Raw genomic sequence first — 17,962 nt, forward strand, 5'->3', positions numbered from 1 at the left:
AACCAGGGTCTCTGACACCAAAGGCATGTGACTTATACACTGCGCCATCAACACCCCAGAGAAAAGCTGCTGCATTGGCCAGGAATCGGACCCAGCTCTCCCACTATATAGCTGCTGAACTGCAGCTGCCTACCGGCCTTTTTTTGGGGGGGGGGTGTTTCAGCACACAGAATTGCGCATATCACCAAAGCGGTGCGTTTATCCCTCTATGGTTTATCCCGGGAAAGCGTGTTTATTCTGAAACAGCCACAAACATCCAGGTTCTGAGGGATCCTACGTGTCGATTCCCCACGTATAGTGTGAGCAGTCAAATCGCAACTCAACGATCGGACCGTACAGTGAGCACATAAAAATCATGAGCTTTGGCTTTACATCACATGTGATCTACTCGTCCAGTGTGAGTTGGTCCCTTGCCGAAATCGCACAGAAATCGCACAGTGTATGCCCGGCTTACACCATTAAAGTAATGTACGTATTAACACATTTTAAACATTCAAAGACTTTTAAGAATTAACATTGATCGCAGACGAAAAAAGTACTCTACTCATTCACTAGCTGGGCAACTTAATCAAGTTATCACTTTTTGACAGATTAAAGCACAATTAATATTCAGTTTCTGACACACAAACTCAGATCCCAGGCATTAGGAAATTAGATTTTTGGAACCGGCTTACTAGAGACAACAGAAGGCTGCTATTTTTATTCTTTTTCTAGTTTCTTCTTCCATTGGCAGAGAGATCTAACCTACAGTCAGGCTAACAGAACACATGCAAGTGGGGTTTTGTTAATCAGAGAGCTCAGAAGACATTAAACCACACCGCTCTATCATTACATGCACTCAGAGTGCATTTGCCAAAAGATGTGGGCAAATGAGAAAAAAATCTATGTGTTAGTTTGCTTTATTCAGCGACAGGCCTGATATTCTGCCAGGGGACAGCACAGGGGATAGTGTGGTCACACTGGATGCAGTCACAGCTTCAAGGGTCAAAGGTCATGGGGACAGCAGTGGGTGTGTCCTACCAGAGGCCGCCAGCAACAGTTCCTCACTGAAAGACACACTCTTTCTCAGCATAGCGGAGTCTGATTGGCTGACATGGAGTGGGGGAGGAGCTGAACTCATGGAAGCCATCCTTGGCCGTAAGTGAAGGGGCAGATGGGCAGAGGGGAGGGGAGATGATTCATACTCAAGGGCAGGAGCACTGGGACACAGAAATATCCCCACTGACAGAGAAAGAATGAGAAAGAAGTTTGGGGAGGACAGGTATGAAGACATCATATGAGAAGAAAATAAGGGGTGACTGAACTACACAACAGACAGGGATGCAAACTGAAAGGTAAATAAATTTATTTTATTTTCAGCAGGGTGTTTTTTGACGGTATAAGCTGCAGTTTTGCCGCATCTGAAATTCAAAATTTCAAAACAGAATGACTTTTGTAATGCATTTCAGAGGTGAATTAGTAATTAATGGTCTGCTCCCCATACAAAGTTATTTTATGACTTCAGAATAATGGCCACAAGTCATATGGACTACAAAACTTGTGCTTTATGGTGAGGTTTTTTTGGTGAGGTAGACATGTGCGGTATTCAGTAATGCGATATATCACGGTAATGAATATGCACAATATGGTTATCGTGGGCACTTCGAAATACCATGAATAATTATACATCACAAATTATTCTGAATTTGGAATGCATTTTTAGAATACTTTTCCCTTCAACTGTTTAAAATGCACAATACTGCTGTATGCTGCTTGAAAGAAGTGCACTCTGATGTAAACAAGAAGCATGAAAAGCACATGGGGGAACAAGTGAGAGACAGGCTGAATGAAAGCACATTCACTCTCTGACAGCAGATGGCGCTAAACTGCAGAAAATGCAGCCTTTACCCTAAAAACCCCATAAATAAAACAGCCGCACTACTTTTTAAAACTTATTTAAATAGCCATTTAGATTTGTGGATTTTCTATGGTGATCACCAACTTAAATATTTAGACTTAAAGGGATAGTTCACCCAAAAATTAAAATTATGTCATTAATAACTCACCCTCATGTCGTTCCATGTCAACCTCCATTTATCTTCGACCTCCATTGAAACTGTGTGAACGGTATACTGTCCATGTCCAGAAAGGTAAGAAAAACATCATCAAAGTAGTCCATGTGACATCAGAGGGTCAGTTAGAATATTTTGATGCATCAAAAATACATTTACAAACTACGACTTTATTCAGCATTGTCTTCTCTTCCGTGTCTGTTGTAAGACAGTTCAAAACAAAGCAGTTTGTACAGTTTGAGTAAATGAATTACTCCGGGATATTGGTTTGTTTGAACTCAGGGAGTGTCAGCCACATTAAAAAAGTTAACAGCTTAAGTCATTAGCGGATTAATGCGTATTGGAGACGCGAACCGTTTAAAACGATTCAGTTCAATTTGGTGAACTGGTTCAAAAAATTCGGTAACATCGAATGATTCGTTCGTGAACCGGATATGACAAACTGCTTTGTTTTGCTTTGTCTTACAACAGACACTGATAAAGTTGTAGTTTTTGCTATTTTTGGACCAAAATGTATTTTCGATGCTTCAAAAAATTCTAGCTGACCCTCTGATGTCACATGGATTACTTTGATTATGTTTTTCTTACCTTTCTGCACATGGACAGTATACCGTACACACAGCTTCAAAGGAGGGACTAAGAGCTCTCAGACTAAATCTAAAATATCTTAAACTCTGTTCCAAAAATAAAAGGAGGTCTTACGGGTTTGGAACAACATGAGGGTAAGTTATTAATGACATAATTTTGCAAATTGGGCGAACTAACCCTTTAATAGGCTATTTATTTTCATTTTCTTTTTTTTACATTTTAATCTGGACTACAACTACTAAATATTGTTTGAAAGTGTTTTGAATATTGTTTGTTCACACTTTACATTAGGGCTTCATTAGATAACATTAGTTAATTCATTAGTTAAAATAAACTGCCAATTTCAATATTCCAATATTTAATAAGCAAATGCAAATGAACTAACATGAACTTTTTTAATTTAAGATTAAAGAGATTAATAACTTCTGTAGCAAATGTAGCTATTGCTCATTGTGAATGTTAATGCATTAACTAAAGTTAACTAATGAGATCTTATTGTAAAGTGATACCTATTGGTTTTTATAGTTCTTTTGCACTTTAATCTGTGTAAAACGTTCTGTATTGCTTTATTGTATTTAAATATTCAGATAAATATTCAGTTATTTTTGTTATAAGAAAAAAGTTATTAAACCTGTTATACTGTATTAGTTTTTCTGAAACTAAATTTCAATACAGTGATAATTCCGTATACCGTGATAAAAGCATCAGCAATTGATTGTAGCATGAAAATTGGATACCGGCATATCCCTACTTGACAGTCATGGTCATTATGAACATGTGGCTGTATGGAAACATACAAAAACATATATTTTAATTTTATGGTGAATTATCCTTATGCAGTCCCTTTTTGATTTAGATTTTTAAAATGTAGAAAACTGTATTCACAAATGTAGTTAAAATAGCTTCAAAAAGGGGTTTCTTGTGGTGTCACACATGAAAACAAAATGATAAGCTGAACTAGGACAGTAACAGTGCTCAAAAAGCATTTTCAGTAACAACATTTGGATTTAAAATCAAACTAGAAAAAAGTTGTTTGTGGTAAACAATCATGGATCAGTGGCAGACTTGATCCTGTGTGAAAGCACAATACGAGTCTGTGCTGCTTCTGCATCGTCTGAATGAATGTCTGTAAAAATCATGACTTGATCATCACTATAATTAATTCTACATGATAAAAAGAAGGCTTCAAAAAGATTGGTATCGTGATTGGTTATCGGCAGATATTGCTTCCTATGATCGACAATTGGTGGATGATGAACCTTAATATTAACCTTACATCTGCTTCACAAAAAAAACTCTTCAGAGGCCACATGTTAAAGGGATGGTTTTACCAAAAGTTATAATTCTGTCATCATTTGCTCACCCTCATGTCATTCCAAACCAGTATGAATTCATTTCTTCTGTGGAACACAAACAAAGTTATTCTGAAAAACGCTGAGAAGATGATATTTTGACAAACAACACTGAAACTCATCGACTTCCACTGTATGGACAAAAAAAGACACTGAACGTTCCACTGAAGAAAAATAAAGTAATATAAGTTTAAAACAACATGAATAAGGGTAAATAATGACAAAACTTTCATTTTAGGGTGAACTATCCCTTTAATAATTTAACCTTGCAGTAAAAAAACAAAACAAAATAGAATATCATTTTTCAGCATTAAAACATTCTCATTAAAAGCAAGTAGTTTGCATCACTAAAGTCCTTTAGAAGGGGCTGATTCACATAAGGAAGACCTGGTATTGAGTTGATTTTCTTCAGAGATTTAAAATGTACAAAATGCGAGATCACTGCCTTGAGTAAAATAAAAATCTCACACACATAGATAAAGTAATAATGGAAGGACAACACAACAAACATAAATTAATTAAACACAAAATTAGACCAAAATAAAGGGAGACACTGGGCCATACACCCTCTGCTTCTCGGTCACTAATATTGATTAAAATCAAGGTCCATAGAGAGACAGAGAGAGTCTGGTAGCGTGTCAGAGGTCAGGTGGGGTCGGGTATCTTACCGGTTTTGGGGGTTAGGCTGAGCTCGGTGTCAGAGGAGGAGGACTGGCGACTGTAGGACTTGGAGGGGGAGAAGGAGGAGAAGGTTTGTGCTCTCAGAGGGGTGGGGGGTCCTGAGGATAATGGGACCCCTGGGGCCTCCTCCCCAAACACTGGCCTGTCAGAGCAAGGAGGAACACACTCCATCAACACACACGGACTCACAGGGTCATACATGAGGACTGTGCCCGTGTGTGTGTTTGAGCATGTACATGTGTATGTGTGTGAGGAAGAGGAAGAGAGATTGAGAGAAAGAGAGAAGAGTGTTGACTGCTTGCTGCTGAAAGGGTGAAGCGTGTGAGGATGTCAAGAAGAAAGGAAAGTGCTTTATGGTAGTGGATGAAAAAGTAAAATGGGAGAAAAAAAACTAAATCAAACACCGTGAAAACCAAAAAAAGAGGCAGGACACAAATGAGACAAACAAGAAGCATGTGTCAGCCAACCAAAGCACAACGTTTTAATAACAAGGGTCGACTAATGCCTTCACAAGGCCAAAATGTAAAATTCAACAACCCTCCCTGAAAAAAAAAGGTACGTACACGAACAACTTAAAAACACAGAAGCCAACCGACACCTCTGATTGGATATACTCTTTGAATGACAGCTGAATTCAGCTTACTGATTGGTCAGGGGCATTTTTAAGCTGTAAAAAAGGTTGATTTGGCAGCTGAAGGGGAGGGGGGGCTGGTGATGTCATAGCTGTCTGCCAATGAAGAACGGGGTGACGGGTCCGTGGCAGGGTCATGGGGGTCGAGGGGTACCTGCCTACACTGCCTGGCTCTGGGGGCTTCTGAGCTCCTGTGTCTGGGTTTCATACCGGCGAACAGCAGTGTTGGCACAGAAACGGAGAAGCCCTGAGAAAGACGACTGCTCGCACTGTGAACGGGACTGCTGTGTGTGGAACGACATCCGAGAGTGGAAGGAGCAGCCTGCGGAGAGCTACACACACACACACACACACACACACACACACACACATATTTCATACATTAAACAAACACACACTGTGTACTGTACATTCACAGAGAATGCAAACACGCATATATCAATGATATACACAAACATGCACGCGCACACAACCAAGGCAGACTGCATGGAGAGAAAAAATAAAATGTCATTTTCGGCTGTATTTTACAACCTAGTGAGCTGACTACATAGACAGCGCCAAAAAATGCTGTCTAGTTAGGCAGGTCACAGTCCTTCAAACATTCTTAGCTCCCTATAGGGAACGGGACCAGACAACACAAACACAAAACAGAGGCACAAGGCAGCAGTCCAGACGCAAAAAACATCTAGTTTGAAAATGCACAACCGAACAGCATTTTAAACTTTTAGCCATCTAACGCAAACACATGCTGGTGCAAGAGAGATGCGGCATGCAGGAGAGCCAAAGAAAAGACAGTAAGAGCAAGAGGGAGATAGAGGACATGCAGTAGTGATGTGCGGGTCGGGGTTTTATCCAACCCGCGGGTCCCGCTTTTATTAAATGATTTGGCCCGCCACGCAAATAAAGTAAAATTTCTTGACCCGCCCCGCGCATCGGGGACATCGCGGAAGTTACGTTACTATTTAGACCTTCGTATCGTAAACTTATCAATATAGGCTAATAAGGTAATTGCACTATGATGGTTCGTTCGTGAACAATTTTTTTAGGTGAACGAAACGCTCTCGTTTACGTAATCCACTGACCATAGACAGTAAAAGACTAATTTCTCGTTCAATGAAGTTCCACCCACAGCAGCGCGCGAACGCGGCGCTATTAGCAGCGCATGCGCAGCTCGTGAACAGCTCTGTGAACTGAACGGTTTCATCCTGTCAAAAAGATTTACTCAAGATGTTACGGAGCATGTGATTTGTTGAATGTAGAGAACGAATACGATCTTCTCGTAGGTGAAAGAATTGAATGAACTGATACATCTCTTTCATGAATGAAATGAATGAGAGTATACAGGGTCAGTCGGCCAAGCATGTAAATCTCGATCAGCAATCAGCAGATACAAAGCGCAGTATTGGTGCACATACGCTTGTTTTCATATTTGGAATACAGAACATAACTCCACGTTTAATCTCCGATAAAACCTCATGCTTTGTTAATCTGAACAATTTATTTAGACTATTTATTTAATCCGATCATGCACACACTTTAATAAAGCCAAATCAGTTTTTGTCACAAGTAAAAACGTTCGTTGACTTAACATAACACATAAGACACTCTATTTCGCCAACTGCTGGCGTATTTGTGTAATATGAAGAAATGGTCACTGAACGAATCAGTGAATGAATCATTTTGGTGAACTAACTAAAAATCAACGAATGTGTTGAAAGAATCAAAATTTCCACCACTAAATTCGATGCAACATAAATTGATTTTTTTAGTGACCCGCCCCAACCCGCCCCGCAATAAAGTGCCAATTTCTTAACCCTCCCCAACCCGACCCGCGGGTTATGAGACGACCCGCGCATCACTAACATGCAGGGGAGAACAAGATTGAGGTGTGGTATGTTTGTGTGTTGAGAATGCATTTCTGTAAAATTTATAAAAAAGCAACTCATAAAACAAATACACTCACACACACCCTCCTACTCATTTACATATATAAACAGAAAACAGAGATTAATTGTAAAACATTTTCTTCTTTTTCAGGTTGCATTAATACCTGTTTAATAAAACCAAAATGAATGTTAGATAATTGTAATAAATTATTTAAATAATAACAAATTACCTTGAACAAAATTGTCTGCTAAAACAAAATAGATGAAAATCTAAAACATGATTCAAAAGTTTGGAGTCAACATGACAGCAAAGTCATTTATTACAACATGACAGAAAAGTAATTTATTACAACATGACAGCAAAGTCATTTATTATATTACCATTTTAAATAAATGCTGTTCTTTTGATCTTTCACAATATGACTCTTTTTGTAAATGCAATTTGGTGAGCATTAACAGTAGGGCTGTGCGATATGAACAAAAAAAAACATATCCCGATTTTTTGATCAATTTTGCGATTTCGATATTAATCACGATTTTGACACACACAGACATGCTTTACAGTCATACATGCATTCAGCGAATCTATTCACTCACACCAGTGATGCGCGGGTCAACGTATTAATAAGCCGCACCCGATCGACGTTTTCAACTAACCCGCCCGCAACTCGGACCACAAAAAAATACAAATAAAATATTGTACCCGACCCGCATTTTTAAAAAGCAGTAAATGCTAATCGTTGCGTCATTGGGCCATAGGAACGTAGGCAAAACTAACTAGGCAAAAAAATAATAAAATCCTTACTATATTATAATTTTGTCAAGAGTTATAAAAAATCGTCAGTAAGCTCATAACTTGTACTAAAATAGTCTAGTCTGGCTGTGTCTATTTGTATGTTTCTGCAAGGTCAGCAGACATTGAGACCTGGAGTTAGGCATATGCCCAGTCTGATCTGTTCTCGCGCTCCACTTAGGCGCGCTGCATCCTGATTGGTTCAGATAACATACTGCGGGAAATCGGGGCTGCAGAAAATCGTGCTATAAAGCGATTTAGAAATCGCGCTCACTAAAATCGCGATTTTATTTCGATTAATCGCACAGCCCTAATTAACAGACTAATACAAAAATGTTTCCAACTCCAAATTTTTGAACAGTAACATACATTTACTGAAATTCAGAATTAACAGCCTCTATTTTTACTTTAATTTAAAGGGATAGAAATTTTCCATGGATTCATTGTGATTTCTATAATAACCCATACATAACACATTCATTTCTAATCTAAAATTCAATTCTTATATTCAGTGTAAACAAAATCTAATCTAATGTACTGCAGATTTAACTAGGATAGCTGTTAGAAAAAAAGCAGCAATTTCCAAATCTCTTTAAAAACGGTGATGACCTGCGCACACACACACACTGACATTTTATCCTTGATTTAGAGCATAGGCGGTGCATGCGTATGTGTGTGCGTAGGTGACACTCACTCTTTCATGTCTTTTGAAGGAGAGGAGTTGCTGGGGTGTGTAGCTGTGGCAGGGAATGTGCTGATTTTCTCAAGTGTGCAGGCTGTCCCAATGGCACGAACCACAAGGCCTGATTCTCCTTCAAGGTCAAAACACTGTAGGTACCCCACCACTGCATTCCCTCCCATCTCCAGCACCTTCAGACCAATCTTCCTCTGCAATTCACCTACAACAGAAACACAAATGCAATTACACACCACATGAAGAGAAAATATTGACAGGAGTGTCTCATATTCCACATACAAGTCTTCTAGCAAGTCACCTTTTAGCAGATGATCATATCCAAAGCAACTTAAAGTACACTTAGTCAGAGTAGAACAATAGGCCTATATTGTGCTTTCCAAAAGTCCTAGATCTAGGTTGGCAAGCCTTTTTATATTTTTTAAATAAGTGTCATATGCTTACCAAGGCTGCATTTCTTTGATCAAAAAACAAAAACCACTATAAACAGTACTATTGTGAAATATCAATATAACTTAAATGAACTGGTTTTTCTTCAGTCTTCAGTTACACATGACCCATCAAAAATATTAGTACCTGACATGAGAAAGATGAGTCTCTGTCTGGCCTCGTTGGACGCACGAGGGGTTCTGATACGGTCGATCCACTGATACTCTGGATCCTCATTTACCACAAGCTCTTCTACAAAGCCATGTACCATAATGGCCCGGTAACATCGGGGAATGGATGTTGCTGAAGAAATAGAGAGACAGAGCCAGAATGTGAATGAAAATTCACAGGGAATGACAAAATAAACACAAGAGCAAAGCAGGGTAGAAAGTGGAGGAAACAGATCGTCAGAGGGCAGAAAGAAAAGAAGTACAAGACATGGAAGCAGATGATCTAGATACTTACTACAGAAGAATTTAACCCCACATGATGACTGTCTGAAGCGGTTCAAGTCATTAAAGAGATCCACCTTCACCAAAACGTTGATTTCCCCTCTTATACCTGAACACAATCATATCATCAGAACAAAATAAGTCAGAACTCCTTAATATTACAAACTAAATTTGCTTGTGGACACACACCATGTATAGTGTCATAGATGGGAAGCCAGCCAGAAATGACAGTAGCAGCTTCACTGCAGAGCAGTGGATCAATGTCGATGTACACCTTTCCTATGGCATCATTAGCGCTGTATGTGTCATGGTCAAGAACAGTAATCTGCAACGGCTCATCCTGCAAATCCTCATCATCCACCTAAGGGGTAAAGGAAAGATAAACAGAGAATAAACTCAACAATAATCCATCCTAAAGCAGGACAAGTTCAAAGAACTTACCTCGAATTTGAACCACTCTGAATTCCACTGAGGATTCAGGGATTTGGGGTACACATCCGTCTTAAATGTTGTGTTTCCAAACTTCACCTGTGGAACAACACTTTATAAGCGCCGTTCTATGATAAATCAAGGGATATCCTACTTAGGGAGCATTTTTGTTTGAATGTGCATAGCAAGAAAAGTGACTGCATTAACAACCACACTTGACTGACCTCTACAAAGGCGTCTGTGAGATCGCTGGCACGGTCCATGACAGGCAGGTGCCGCCCGGCAACAATCTTCGCCTTTAACTTCCCAGGCATTATTCATCTATTTAAACATACATGAACACAAACATACAGTTAGCACACTGGATCGAGGTAGAAAACAAATAAAAAAACAAAAAAACAGACACAAAGCAAGCAACCTGAAACAGGTGATGACAACAGGTGCCTTTGACAGATTGGAGGGCGGACAGAAAGGCCAGACACTGACTACAAATACAGATAAAAAGCTTGATATAAAATAAACACGCACTCACATAATTAATCAGTTAATGAATCACATTAACGTTACCTCTGTATGGACCAGGCAGTTTAGTTGCATTCACATTGTTTATAAATCACAGCATATTATATAAGACACAAAGGCTTATTTATTGTATGATTTTCTTATAAACTGTTCAGCTGAATTACATTATTGTAGTGTTTTTGATCCTGTCAGCTCACCAGAGTTTCACCTCAGCGGTTCAAATCTGACATTAAAGTCTCCATCGATCCTCGCGCCGATTAAAACGCTTCTTCTGTCATAATTAGATCTCAGGAAGGCGCATCGTCGATCCTGTGAGCCATTTCGATGGCAATCATATCAAAATTGTGATGTTTATGCGGCTAATTTTAAAAATAAATGTGTCTGTCAGATGAAACGGCTCCCGCAGGATAAGGTGCATCGCACGCGCATGCGCAGGTAGGAGGGACGGGAACTTTCAAAGCACATCCGGGTCATGGACATTCGCACTCGCAGTAGTGACAGAGGGTGCTTCTCAATTCTTATTTGTGCATCCTCGTTTCCTCTCCTCGCTTCCTCGCGTCTCAGCTCCGCCCCCTGTAGGATGCGAGGGAAGGCTGCAAGGAAAAGACGCGAGGATGGAGGGATCGAATGAAAGCTTTTTTTACACATTGGAATCCTTGATCACTCGAGCGTCACTTCGTTGCGTCATCAGCAGCGCTCAGAGGATCTGCCCTCATGTTGTTGAAATTTGTTTATTTAAGAAATTCATAATAAATAATAATAAAGAAAGATACCCTGTTGAAATATGTGAGGTGTGTGGTTTATATAAACTGCAAAAGTAAAGTAGAAATCAAAATTATTGTGACCGATGTGAAGGGGGAGGAGAATTTATACGTGCGTCACGTTTTAGTCGATAAAACTCTTCCGCATAGGATGCACCTGTGTATCCTCGCTCATGACTCCTCTGGAAGCCTCCTCACTCCTCGATCCTCGACTCCTCGCGGTGCAATTAGAGAATTGATATGTCCGTCAAGATGGCTGAGCTCGATCGGTTTCCGGGTCATAGGATAGAGGACGGAGGAGAGAGGAGACGAGGAGGGATATTGAGAAGCACCCAGAGTCTAGGAACAGACGGGCTCTGGTAGTGATGCGCGCGATGTCTATGGATGCGCGGGTCGAGGTTTTTTTCCAACCCGCGGGTCCCGCTTTTATGAAATTAGGGCTGTTCGATAACACAATTACAATTACAAAATTTGACGATACGTGAAATTAGTCGTAGCCCAGCTCAGCAGGGACATGCGTTTATCGCATGAATTAATTAAGACATGAAGTGTCTAAAATAAATGTGCTCAGTTCAGCTGAATGATGAAGTTTACATTGTATACGTTGCATAATATTAACAAACCGTACACTGAAACAAAATAACCAGAACATTAATGACTGATAGAGCTCTGTCAATCAGATGCGCTCTCGTCCACTGATCTATGCTCGTGACGTATTATTTATAATTATCATTGGCTGATAGAAATGTTTAAAAAAAAGGCATTTTAGATGGTAATAAGATCAAGACCCTCAGTGACGTCATGATCTATTCGTTCATGCAGCGCTCAAAATTGTGGACAAGCCAGTTCCACCGTAAAATAACCTCTGAATCGTTTATATATATATATATATATATAAAATTGAAAATAATCTTTTATCCCACAACTGTTGTAATTATGGCTTAGGTGAATTGTGCTTCTGAAACGAAAGGCTCCCATAGATAAGACTCCCATAGATAAGCTTTGTTGAACTGAAAAATACTCTGAATGAGGAGTCGATTCCCCTTGATGGAATCGATTCCAACTTTTGGAATCGACTCTCGATTCCCAACGCCTCGGAATGGAGGAATCGATTCTTTTTGGAATCGATTCCCAGCCCTATATGAAATTAGTTGACTTAGCATAACACATAAGACACTCTTTTTCGCCAACTGCTGGCGTATTTGTGTAATATGAAGAAATGGTCACCGAACGAATCAGTGAATGAATCATTTTGGTGAACGAACTGAAAATCAACGAATCTCTTGAAAGAATCAAAATTTCCACCACTAAATTCCATGCAACATAAATTGATATTTTTAGTGACCCGCCCCTACCCGCCCCGCAATAAAGTGCCAATTTCTTAACCCTCTCCAACATTGTTATGAGACGACCCGCGCATCACTAATTCGCAGGTCGGGTTTTTGGGCCAGATGCGTGCTTATTTTTAATACTTTTCACTTTCATCTTAAGTTTTGGATATTATACAATATCTACTTAAATCTTTTATAAATCTTTGGAGGATTAAAAGTCAGTCTTAAAACTTAATCCCATTGCATTCAGAGCCAAATAAACCAGTGGATGGTGCAGCCAGGCCTGTTATTAGTCCACTATTATTACACACTGCTACCCCACTGGGTCAATTCAAGTATCTTTTATTTATAAAGCCCCTTAAACAATTGTGTCAAAGCAGCTTTACAGTGTTAAAAAGGAAAAGTGTGTGCTGATAATGGAGGACATATCAGTTTATCTGTTAGTCAGTTCATTGTTGATTCAGTGATGTCGTCTTCCAGCTCAGTTCAGTTCTCTTCCAATAGTGTCTGTGCGGCGGTCAAGTCAACAATGTTGCCAGAAATTAAGCTTCCCCAACTAAGCAAGCCATAGCGACAGTGGCAAGGAACCAAAGTGTTCCGCAGTTTGTGTGTGTTAGTGGGATAAGTAGTATGTTTATGTGCTTCTGTTCTAAGGATCAATTTGATATCTCGTAAATATCGGCTTAGTTTTAAATGAACAATTGGATCAGAGGGGTTTTCGCCTCATTGAGCTGACTTTGGTGGAAATTTTTGGATCAAATATGCCTGGGGAAGCATGAGAGATATTCCTGACACCCAAGCTGCGTAAACCATTCGCACAGAGAGTCTGTCAGTCGGACCGGCTGATCGAGTGGCAGAGCAATACATGGCCTGGGAAGCAGACATGCCTCAGCTCTCCGTATGAAAAGGTTACTGAATAAATAGATCATACCTTCAACACAAAGTTCCTCCTCACTGAATCCCAAATGAGTTTTTGGTAAACAAATTACCTGCAAGTAAAAGTTTTGTGTGAATTCTTGACATTATTGTGGACGATTTAGTCAAGTCAAGTCAAGTCACATTAGCTCCTTATACAATACAGATAGTTTCAAAGCAGCTTCATAGAAATAAACAAGAAAATAAAATTTTTAATGTGGCAAAGTTATTCAATTATGAAACAAATTCAACTTTACCCATAAAGCAGCTCTCAGTGTCATTGATGTCACGTCAGTTCAGTGTTAATTCAGATTCTGATGTGAGAGGACAACAACGGGATGGATTTTTTTATGTATTTTATGATGAACTCGTATTTTGGCCACAAGCAATGATCGAAAGTCAGTATGCCTTAATAATGGATTTGTTTTTTCCTTCACAGGATGTTAATTGCTAGACTGGAGTGCTGTGGATTACTCGTGGACTATTGTGATGTTTTTATCAGCTGTTTGGACACCCATTCAGAGGATCCATTAGAGTGCAAGTGATGTAATGCTACATTTCTCCAAATCTTGGATTGCCTGCATATTTTCATTTTTGGGTGAGCTATTCCTTTAAAGAACAATATGTGTTTCAAACACTGGGATAATATTTTAGGTCTTGGGTGGGTGGGCAAATGGTGTTTAAAATTAGTCTTGAAGTGAGGTTTGTCTAGGAACATGTGAGGGTGAGCAGGTGCTGATTGTTCTGACCTATGACTAATGGACAGAGACGTTTGATTTATGCAATGTCTTGTTGTTTGACTGTAATACATTTGCTCTAAAGAGGTGAAGACTTAATGAACCGCAGTGTCCTGTAATTTACATATTTGCCTGTCCTTTTTTTGATGGTGGAGTTTTCCTTATACTTACCTGTTCTTTTTCACAATTTCCCAAGGACGTGCCATTTCTGTTTGCTATAATACATTTGAGATGCATATAAAAATGTATTTTGAGTCATATACTGTTTTAGGCTTTGAATTACTTTGTCCTTGTGGCATTGGACACACACACACATACACATACACACACACACACACACACACACACACACACACACACACACACACACACACACACACACACACACACACACACACACACACACACACACACACACACACACACACACACAGCACTCTGATATGTTGAGGACAGCTGCCCATTCATTCTCATTCCTGTGTCTGTGAGCTAAAATTACAAAGCTGCTGCCTGTCACACATAAAAATGATTGTCTCTGTCCTGTTTGTGCTTTCAGAAGCTGCAGGCAACTCCTCAGGTAACACATCTCTCTGTGTCAGCCGCTACTGTTTCCTAGAAATCTGTCAATGCGGATCAAGAAACTGATTTAGTTTAGTATTGTGATTGCAACTAATCGTAATTGTTTGTTTTTATTTTTGTTTTCGTTTATTTGATTTTACAGGTTTCACAATGGCGGACGAGTAAGTGTTTTATGCAATATTTTTCATGAGCATGCCATGAACAAAAAATTGTTTTTAATATTATTTTCTTCTCTTTTCTCTTTGCAACCACCAATAAACATAACATCTGCAGCAAAGTAAGTAAATAGTCTATTGTATATGTGACTGAAATAAGAGTAATAATTAGTTAAAGGGATAAAAGCTTTAATAACATTATACAATCATTTTCTGATAAGGATAATGTGATTTATACTGTGTATTTTTATTCCAATTTTTATGAAATTTTTGTATCATCAAAGCCTCCTGCTCCATTGCCCCCTCGAGTGCAAGCCAAGGTATTCAACAGTATTGTGATTATGATATTGTGAAATATTCAGTGATTTCTACATCATTGAAAGACAGAATATAATGCATAAAAATTTGGATTAAATTTGTTTCCTTTTTTTTTTTTTTTAGCCGAAGTCAAAGATTTCTGCATCTCGAAAACTTTCCTTGAAGGTATGATAGTGGTGTGTGTGTGTGTGTGTGTGTGTGTGTGTGTGTGTTTGTTTTCTATACTTTGAGAACTCAAAAAGTAAATCTACATGTAGCAGATATACTGATTGTTTTTTGTTAAATGTCTTTTCACATTCTTTTTTTCTCAGATCCTTTTGCTCCAAAGAGCCATGGATGAGTTGGAACAGGAGAAGGTCAATCGTGATGAGGAGAAGGTGAAATATCTGAGTGATAAGCTTCCACCTCTTCAGATCACCAGCCTTTCAATGGAGGAGTTACAGGTTAGTAAAAGACAACTTCATCAACATATACAGACACTGACCGAAATGCTAGAGAAATCACATTATTTATATTGTTCTTTCTATATTTTTAGGAAATTTTTAAGTACTTAATGTATAATTATTTACATTTAAAATAATTATATTCTATAGTCTAGTCTTACTCAAATTGAACAATTTATATTTTTTTCAGTCACCTTGTCCTCGCAACTTGCATGTTTCCATTTGTGTTATTTTAGTTATTTAGATTTGATAACTTATCTTCATATTATTCACAAACATGCAAAATAGTAGTAGTAGTAGTAATAATAATTTTGTGTCCAGAAACTATGTCGACAACTCCATGCCAAAATCGATGTAGTGGATGAGGAGAGATACGACTTTGAGGCTAAAGTGAATAAAAACAACAGAGATGTGAGTAAATAAAATGTACCTTTTCTAACACTAAACTAATATTAGATGACAGTTTCTGTAATGGACACAGTGTGTGTGTCTGTAAGATCCATGAGCTGAAGCTGAAGGTGCAAGATTTAGGAGGGAAGTTTAAGAAACCTGCCCTGAGGAAGGTGCGTGTGTCTGCGGATGAGATGATGAGAGCGCTGCTGGGCTCCAAACACAAGGGCTCCATGGATCTCAGAGCCAACCTCAAATCTGTGAAGAAAGAAGACATTAAACAAGAGAAGGTACACCTGCATGCTCTAACCTGCATTCACTAATGTGTGATACTCACCAAAACATGAAGTCATTTTACTCTGGAAGCGTCTCACTCAGTACACATAGTACTTTTTTAATTACATTCATGAAGAACTGGGACAAATATGCCTACTTGCTTCAAAAAATATATTAGTTGGCCTAAAAATCATTCTTTAAATCATCCTTTGTTTTTAGAAATTCAAGAGAATAAAGAAAATATATTTTCAGTTTTTTAAAATTTTCATTGAGTGCATGATGCATTTGTGTTTTGTCAGGTTATATCGACGGAGGTGGGCGACTGGCGTAAGAACGTCGAGGCCATGTCTGGTATGGAGGGCAGGAAGAAGATGTTTGATGCTGCTGGAGGAGGACAGTAATAGCAAAGAGTCTGTATAATTGTCTATATGTGTATGTGTGTGCATTTGCTATTAGTGACAGGTGAAATCAAAATGAAGATAATTGCCTGTAATGAGTCACCAGTAAAAAATAAACAATATGCATTAATACGAATCTCTAAAGAAAGCTTGTAATTATATGAATATGGAAATGTTTAATGCTACTTCGTTGTATACTATTTACCCACTTAAGGTTAATAAAATGTTGATCGTGCTAAAATCGCATGCTTTATTATGACTACAGACTGTCGTGATATATTTTTAACACACACTGGATGGATAGAGCTTTACAACCTTATGTGATTGACAGTTTGGGTTCCTCTTACATATCAGGGTGGTGAGGTCACGTTCAGATTATTCACACTGTGTGACTGACTGTGTGTTTGTGCACAAGGACAAGGGATTTTTTTGGTCAACACCTGTCTGAGAGTGACAAAAGAGACGAGTAATGCGGCCTGGTTTGGCAGGAACACTGTATAACAATGGTGTGGATGTAATGTAGTAAAGAAAGAGAATCTGCATGACCTTCCATAGTACTCTTAATATGTCTGCAGTAGTGTGTTATGGACACTATTTATATATATATATATATATATATATATATATATATATATATATATATATATATATATATATATATATATATATATATATATATATACTGTATCTCAATACCTTTTTCTTGACTCATTTTTTTATGATTGGACTGTGCAAAGGGTTTATATATATATATATATATATATATATGGATATTTTACATACAATTGGATTAAAAATGCAAAATAACTTTTTTTTTTCTTCTTTTATATCAAAAGATTTGAGTTGACTACTGGACTGTCCACAAGTTTCGGGTATGTAAGATTTTATGTTTTTGAAAGAAGTCTCCTATGTTCACCAAGCTTGCATTTATTTGATCAAACATAAAGTAAAAAGAATACTTTTATTAAATATGATTTTAATTAAAAAATTACCTTTTTTTATTTGAATATATTTTACAATTTATTTTGTTCCTGTGATGCAAAGTTGTATTTTCATCATCGTTAGTGTCACATGATCCTTCAGAAATTGTTCTAATATGCTGATTTGCTGCTCAAAAAACATTTATATTCAAACAGTTGTGCTGCGTAATA

At 38.3% G+C, this 17,962-nt stretch overlaps 2 protein-coding genes across 4 annotated transcripts in view; one reads left to right on the top strand and one right to left on the bottom strand.

The window, feature by feature from the left end:
- The window catches only part of LOC132156340 (C2 domain-containing protein 5-like), a 32,317-nt gene extending 21,366 nt beyond the window's left edge, over window positions 1–10,951 (bottom strand). For all 3 annotated transcript variants that reach the window (XM_059565311.1, XM_059565310.1, XM_059565309.1), the window contains exons 1-10: window positions 10,706–10,951; window positions 10,211–10,307; window positions 9,999–10,085; window positions 9,747–9,918; window positions 9,571–9,666; window positions 9,253–9,408; window positions 8,677–8,881; window positions 5,462–5,635; window positions 4,660–4,814; window positions 1,021–1,221 (exon numbers count right to left, since the gene is read on the bottom strand). In XM_059565311.1, coding sequence (XP_059421294.1) covers window positions 1,021–1,221; window positions 4,660–4,814; window positions 5,462–5,635; window positions 8,677–8,881; window positions 9,253–9,408; window positions 9,571–9,666; window positions 9,747–9,918; window positions 9,999–10,085; window positions 10,211–10,300 — 1,336 coding nt within the window. In that variant the 5' untranslated portion in view covers window positions 10,301–10,307; window positions 10,706–10,951. The remainder of the gene's footprint in view (window positions 1–1,020; window positions 1,222–4,659; window positions 4,815–5,461; window positions 5,636–8,676; window positions 8,882–9,252; window positions 9,409–9,570; window positions 9,667–9,746; window positions 9,919–9,998; window positions 10,086–10,210; window positions 10,308–10,705) is intronic.
- A 3,143-nt stretch (window positions 10,952–14,094) lies between these two features.
- On the top strand, window positions 14,095–17,075 carry LOC132156345 (troponin I, slow skeletal muscle-like). Its single transcript, XM_059565315.1, has 9 exons — window positions 14,095–14,113; window positions 14,809–14,829; window positions 14,974–14,996; window positions 15,271–15,306; window positions 15,428–15,469; window positions 15,616–15,747; window positions 16,069–16,158; window positions 16,245–16,427; window positions 16,713–17,075. Exons 6-9 carry the CDS (start codon window positions 15,637–15,639, stop codon window positions 16,812–16,814), a joined length of 486 nt encoding a protein of 161 aa, XP_059421298.1. The 5' UTR covers window positions 14,095–14,113; window positions 14,809–14,829; window positions 14,974–14,996; window positions 15,271–15,306; window positions 15,428–15,469; window positions 15,616–15,636; the 3' UTR covers window positions 16,815–17,075.
- Window positions 17,076–17,962: the final 887 nt, after the last annotated feature.

Source organism: Carassius carassius, chromosome 13 (genome assembly GCF_963082965.1).
Source record: "Carassius carassius chromosome 13, fCarCar2.1, whole genome shotgun sequence".
Classification (NCBI taxonomy): Eukaryota; Metazoa; Chordata; class Actinopteri; order Cypriniformes; family Cyprinidae; genus Carassius; species Carassius carassius.

Excerpts from the sequence above, each read along its gene's own strand:
- LOC132156345 (XM_059565315.1), top strand. The coding sequence starts at position 15,637 with ATGGATGAGTTGGAACAGGAGAAGGTCAATCGTGATGAGGAGAAGGTG. Across the intron at positions 15,748-16,068 it reads TTTCAATGGAGGAGTTACAG|AAACTATGTCGACAACTCCA; the intron begins GTTAGTAAAAGA and ends TTTTGTGTCCAG. Across the intron at positions 16,428-16,712 it reads AAGACATTAAACAAGAGAAG|GTTATATCGACGGAGGTGGG; the intron begins GTACACCTGCAT and ends GTGTTTTGTCAG.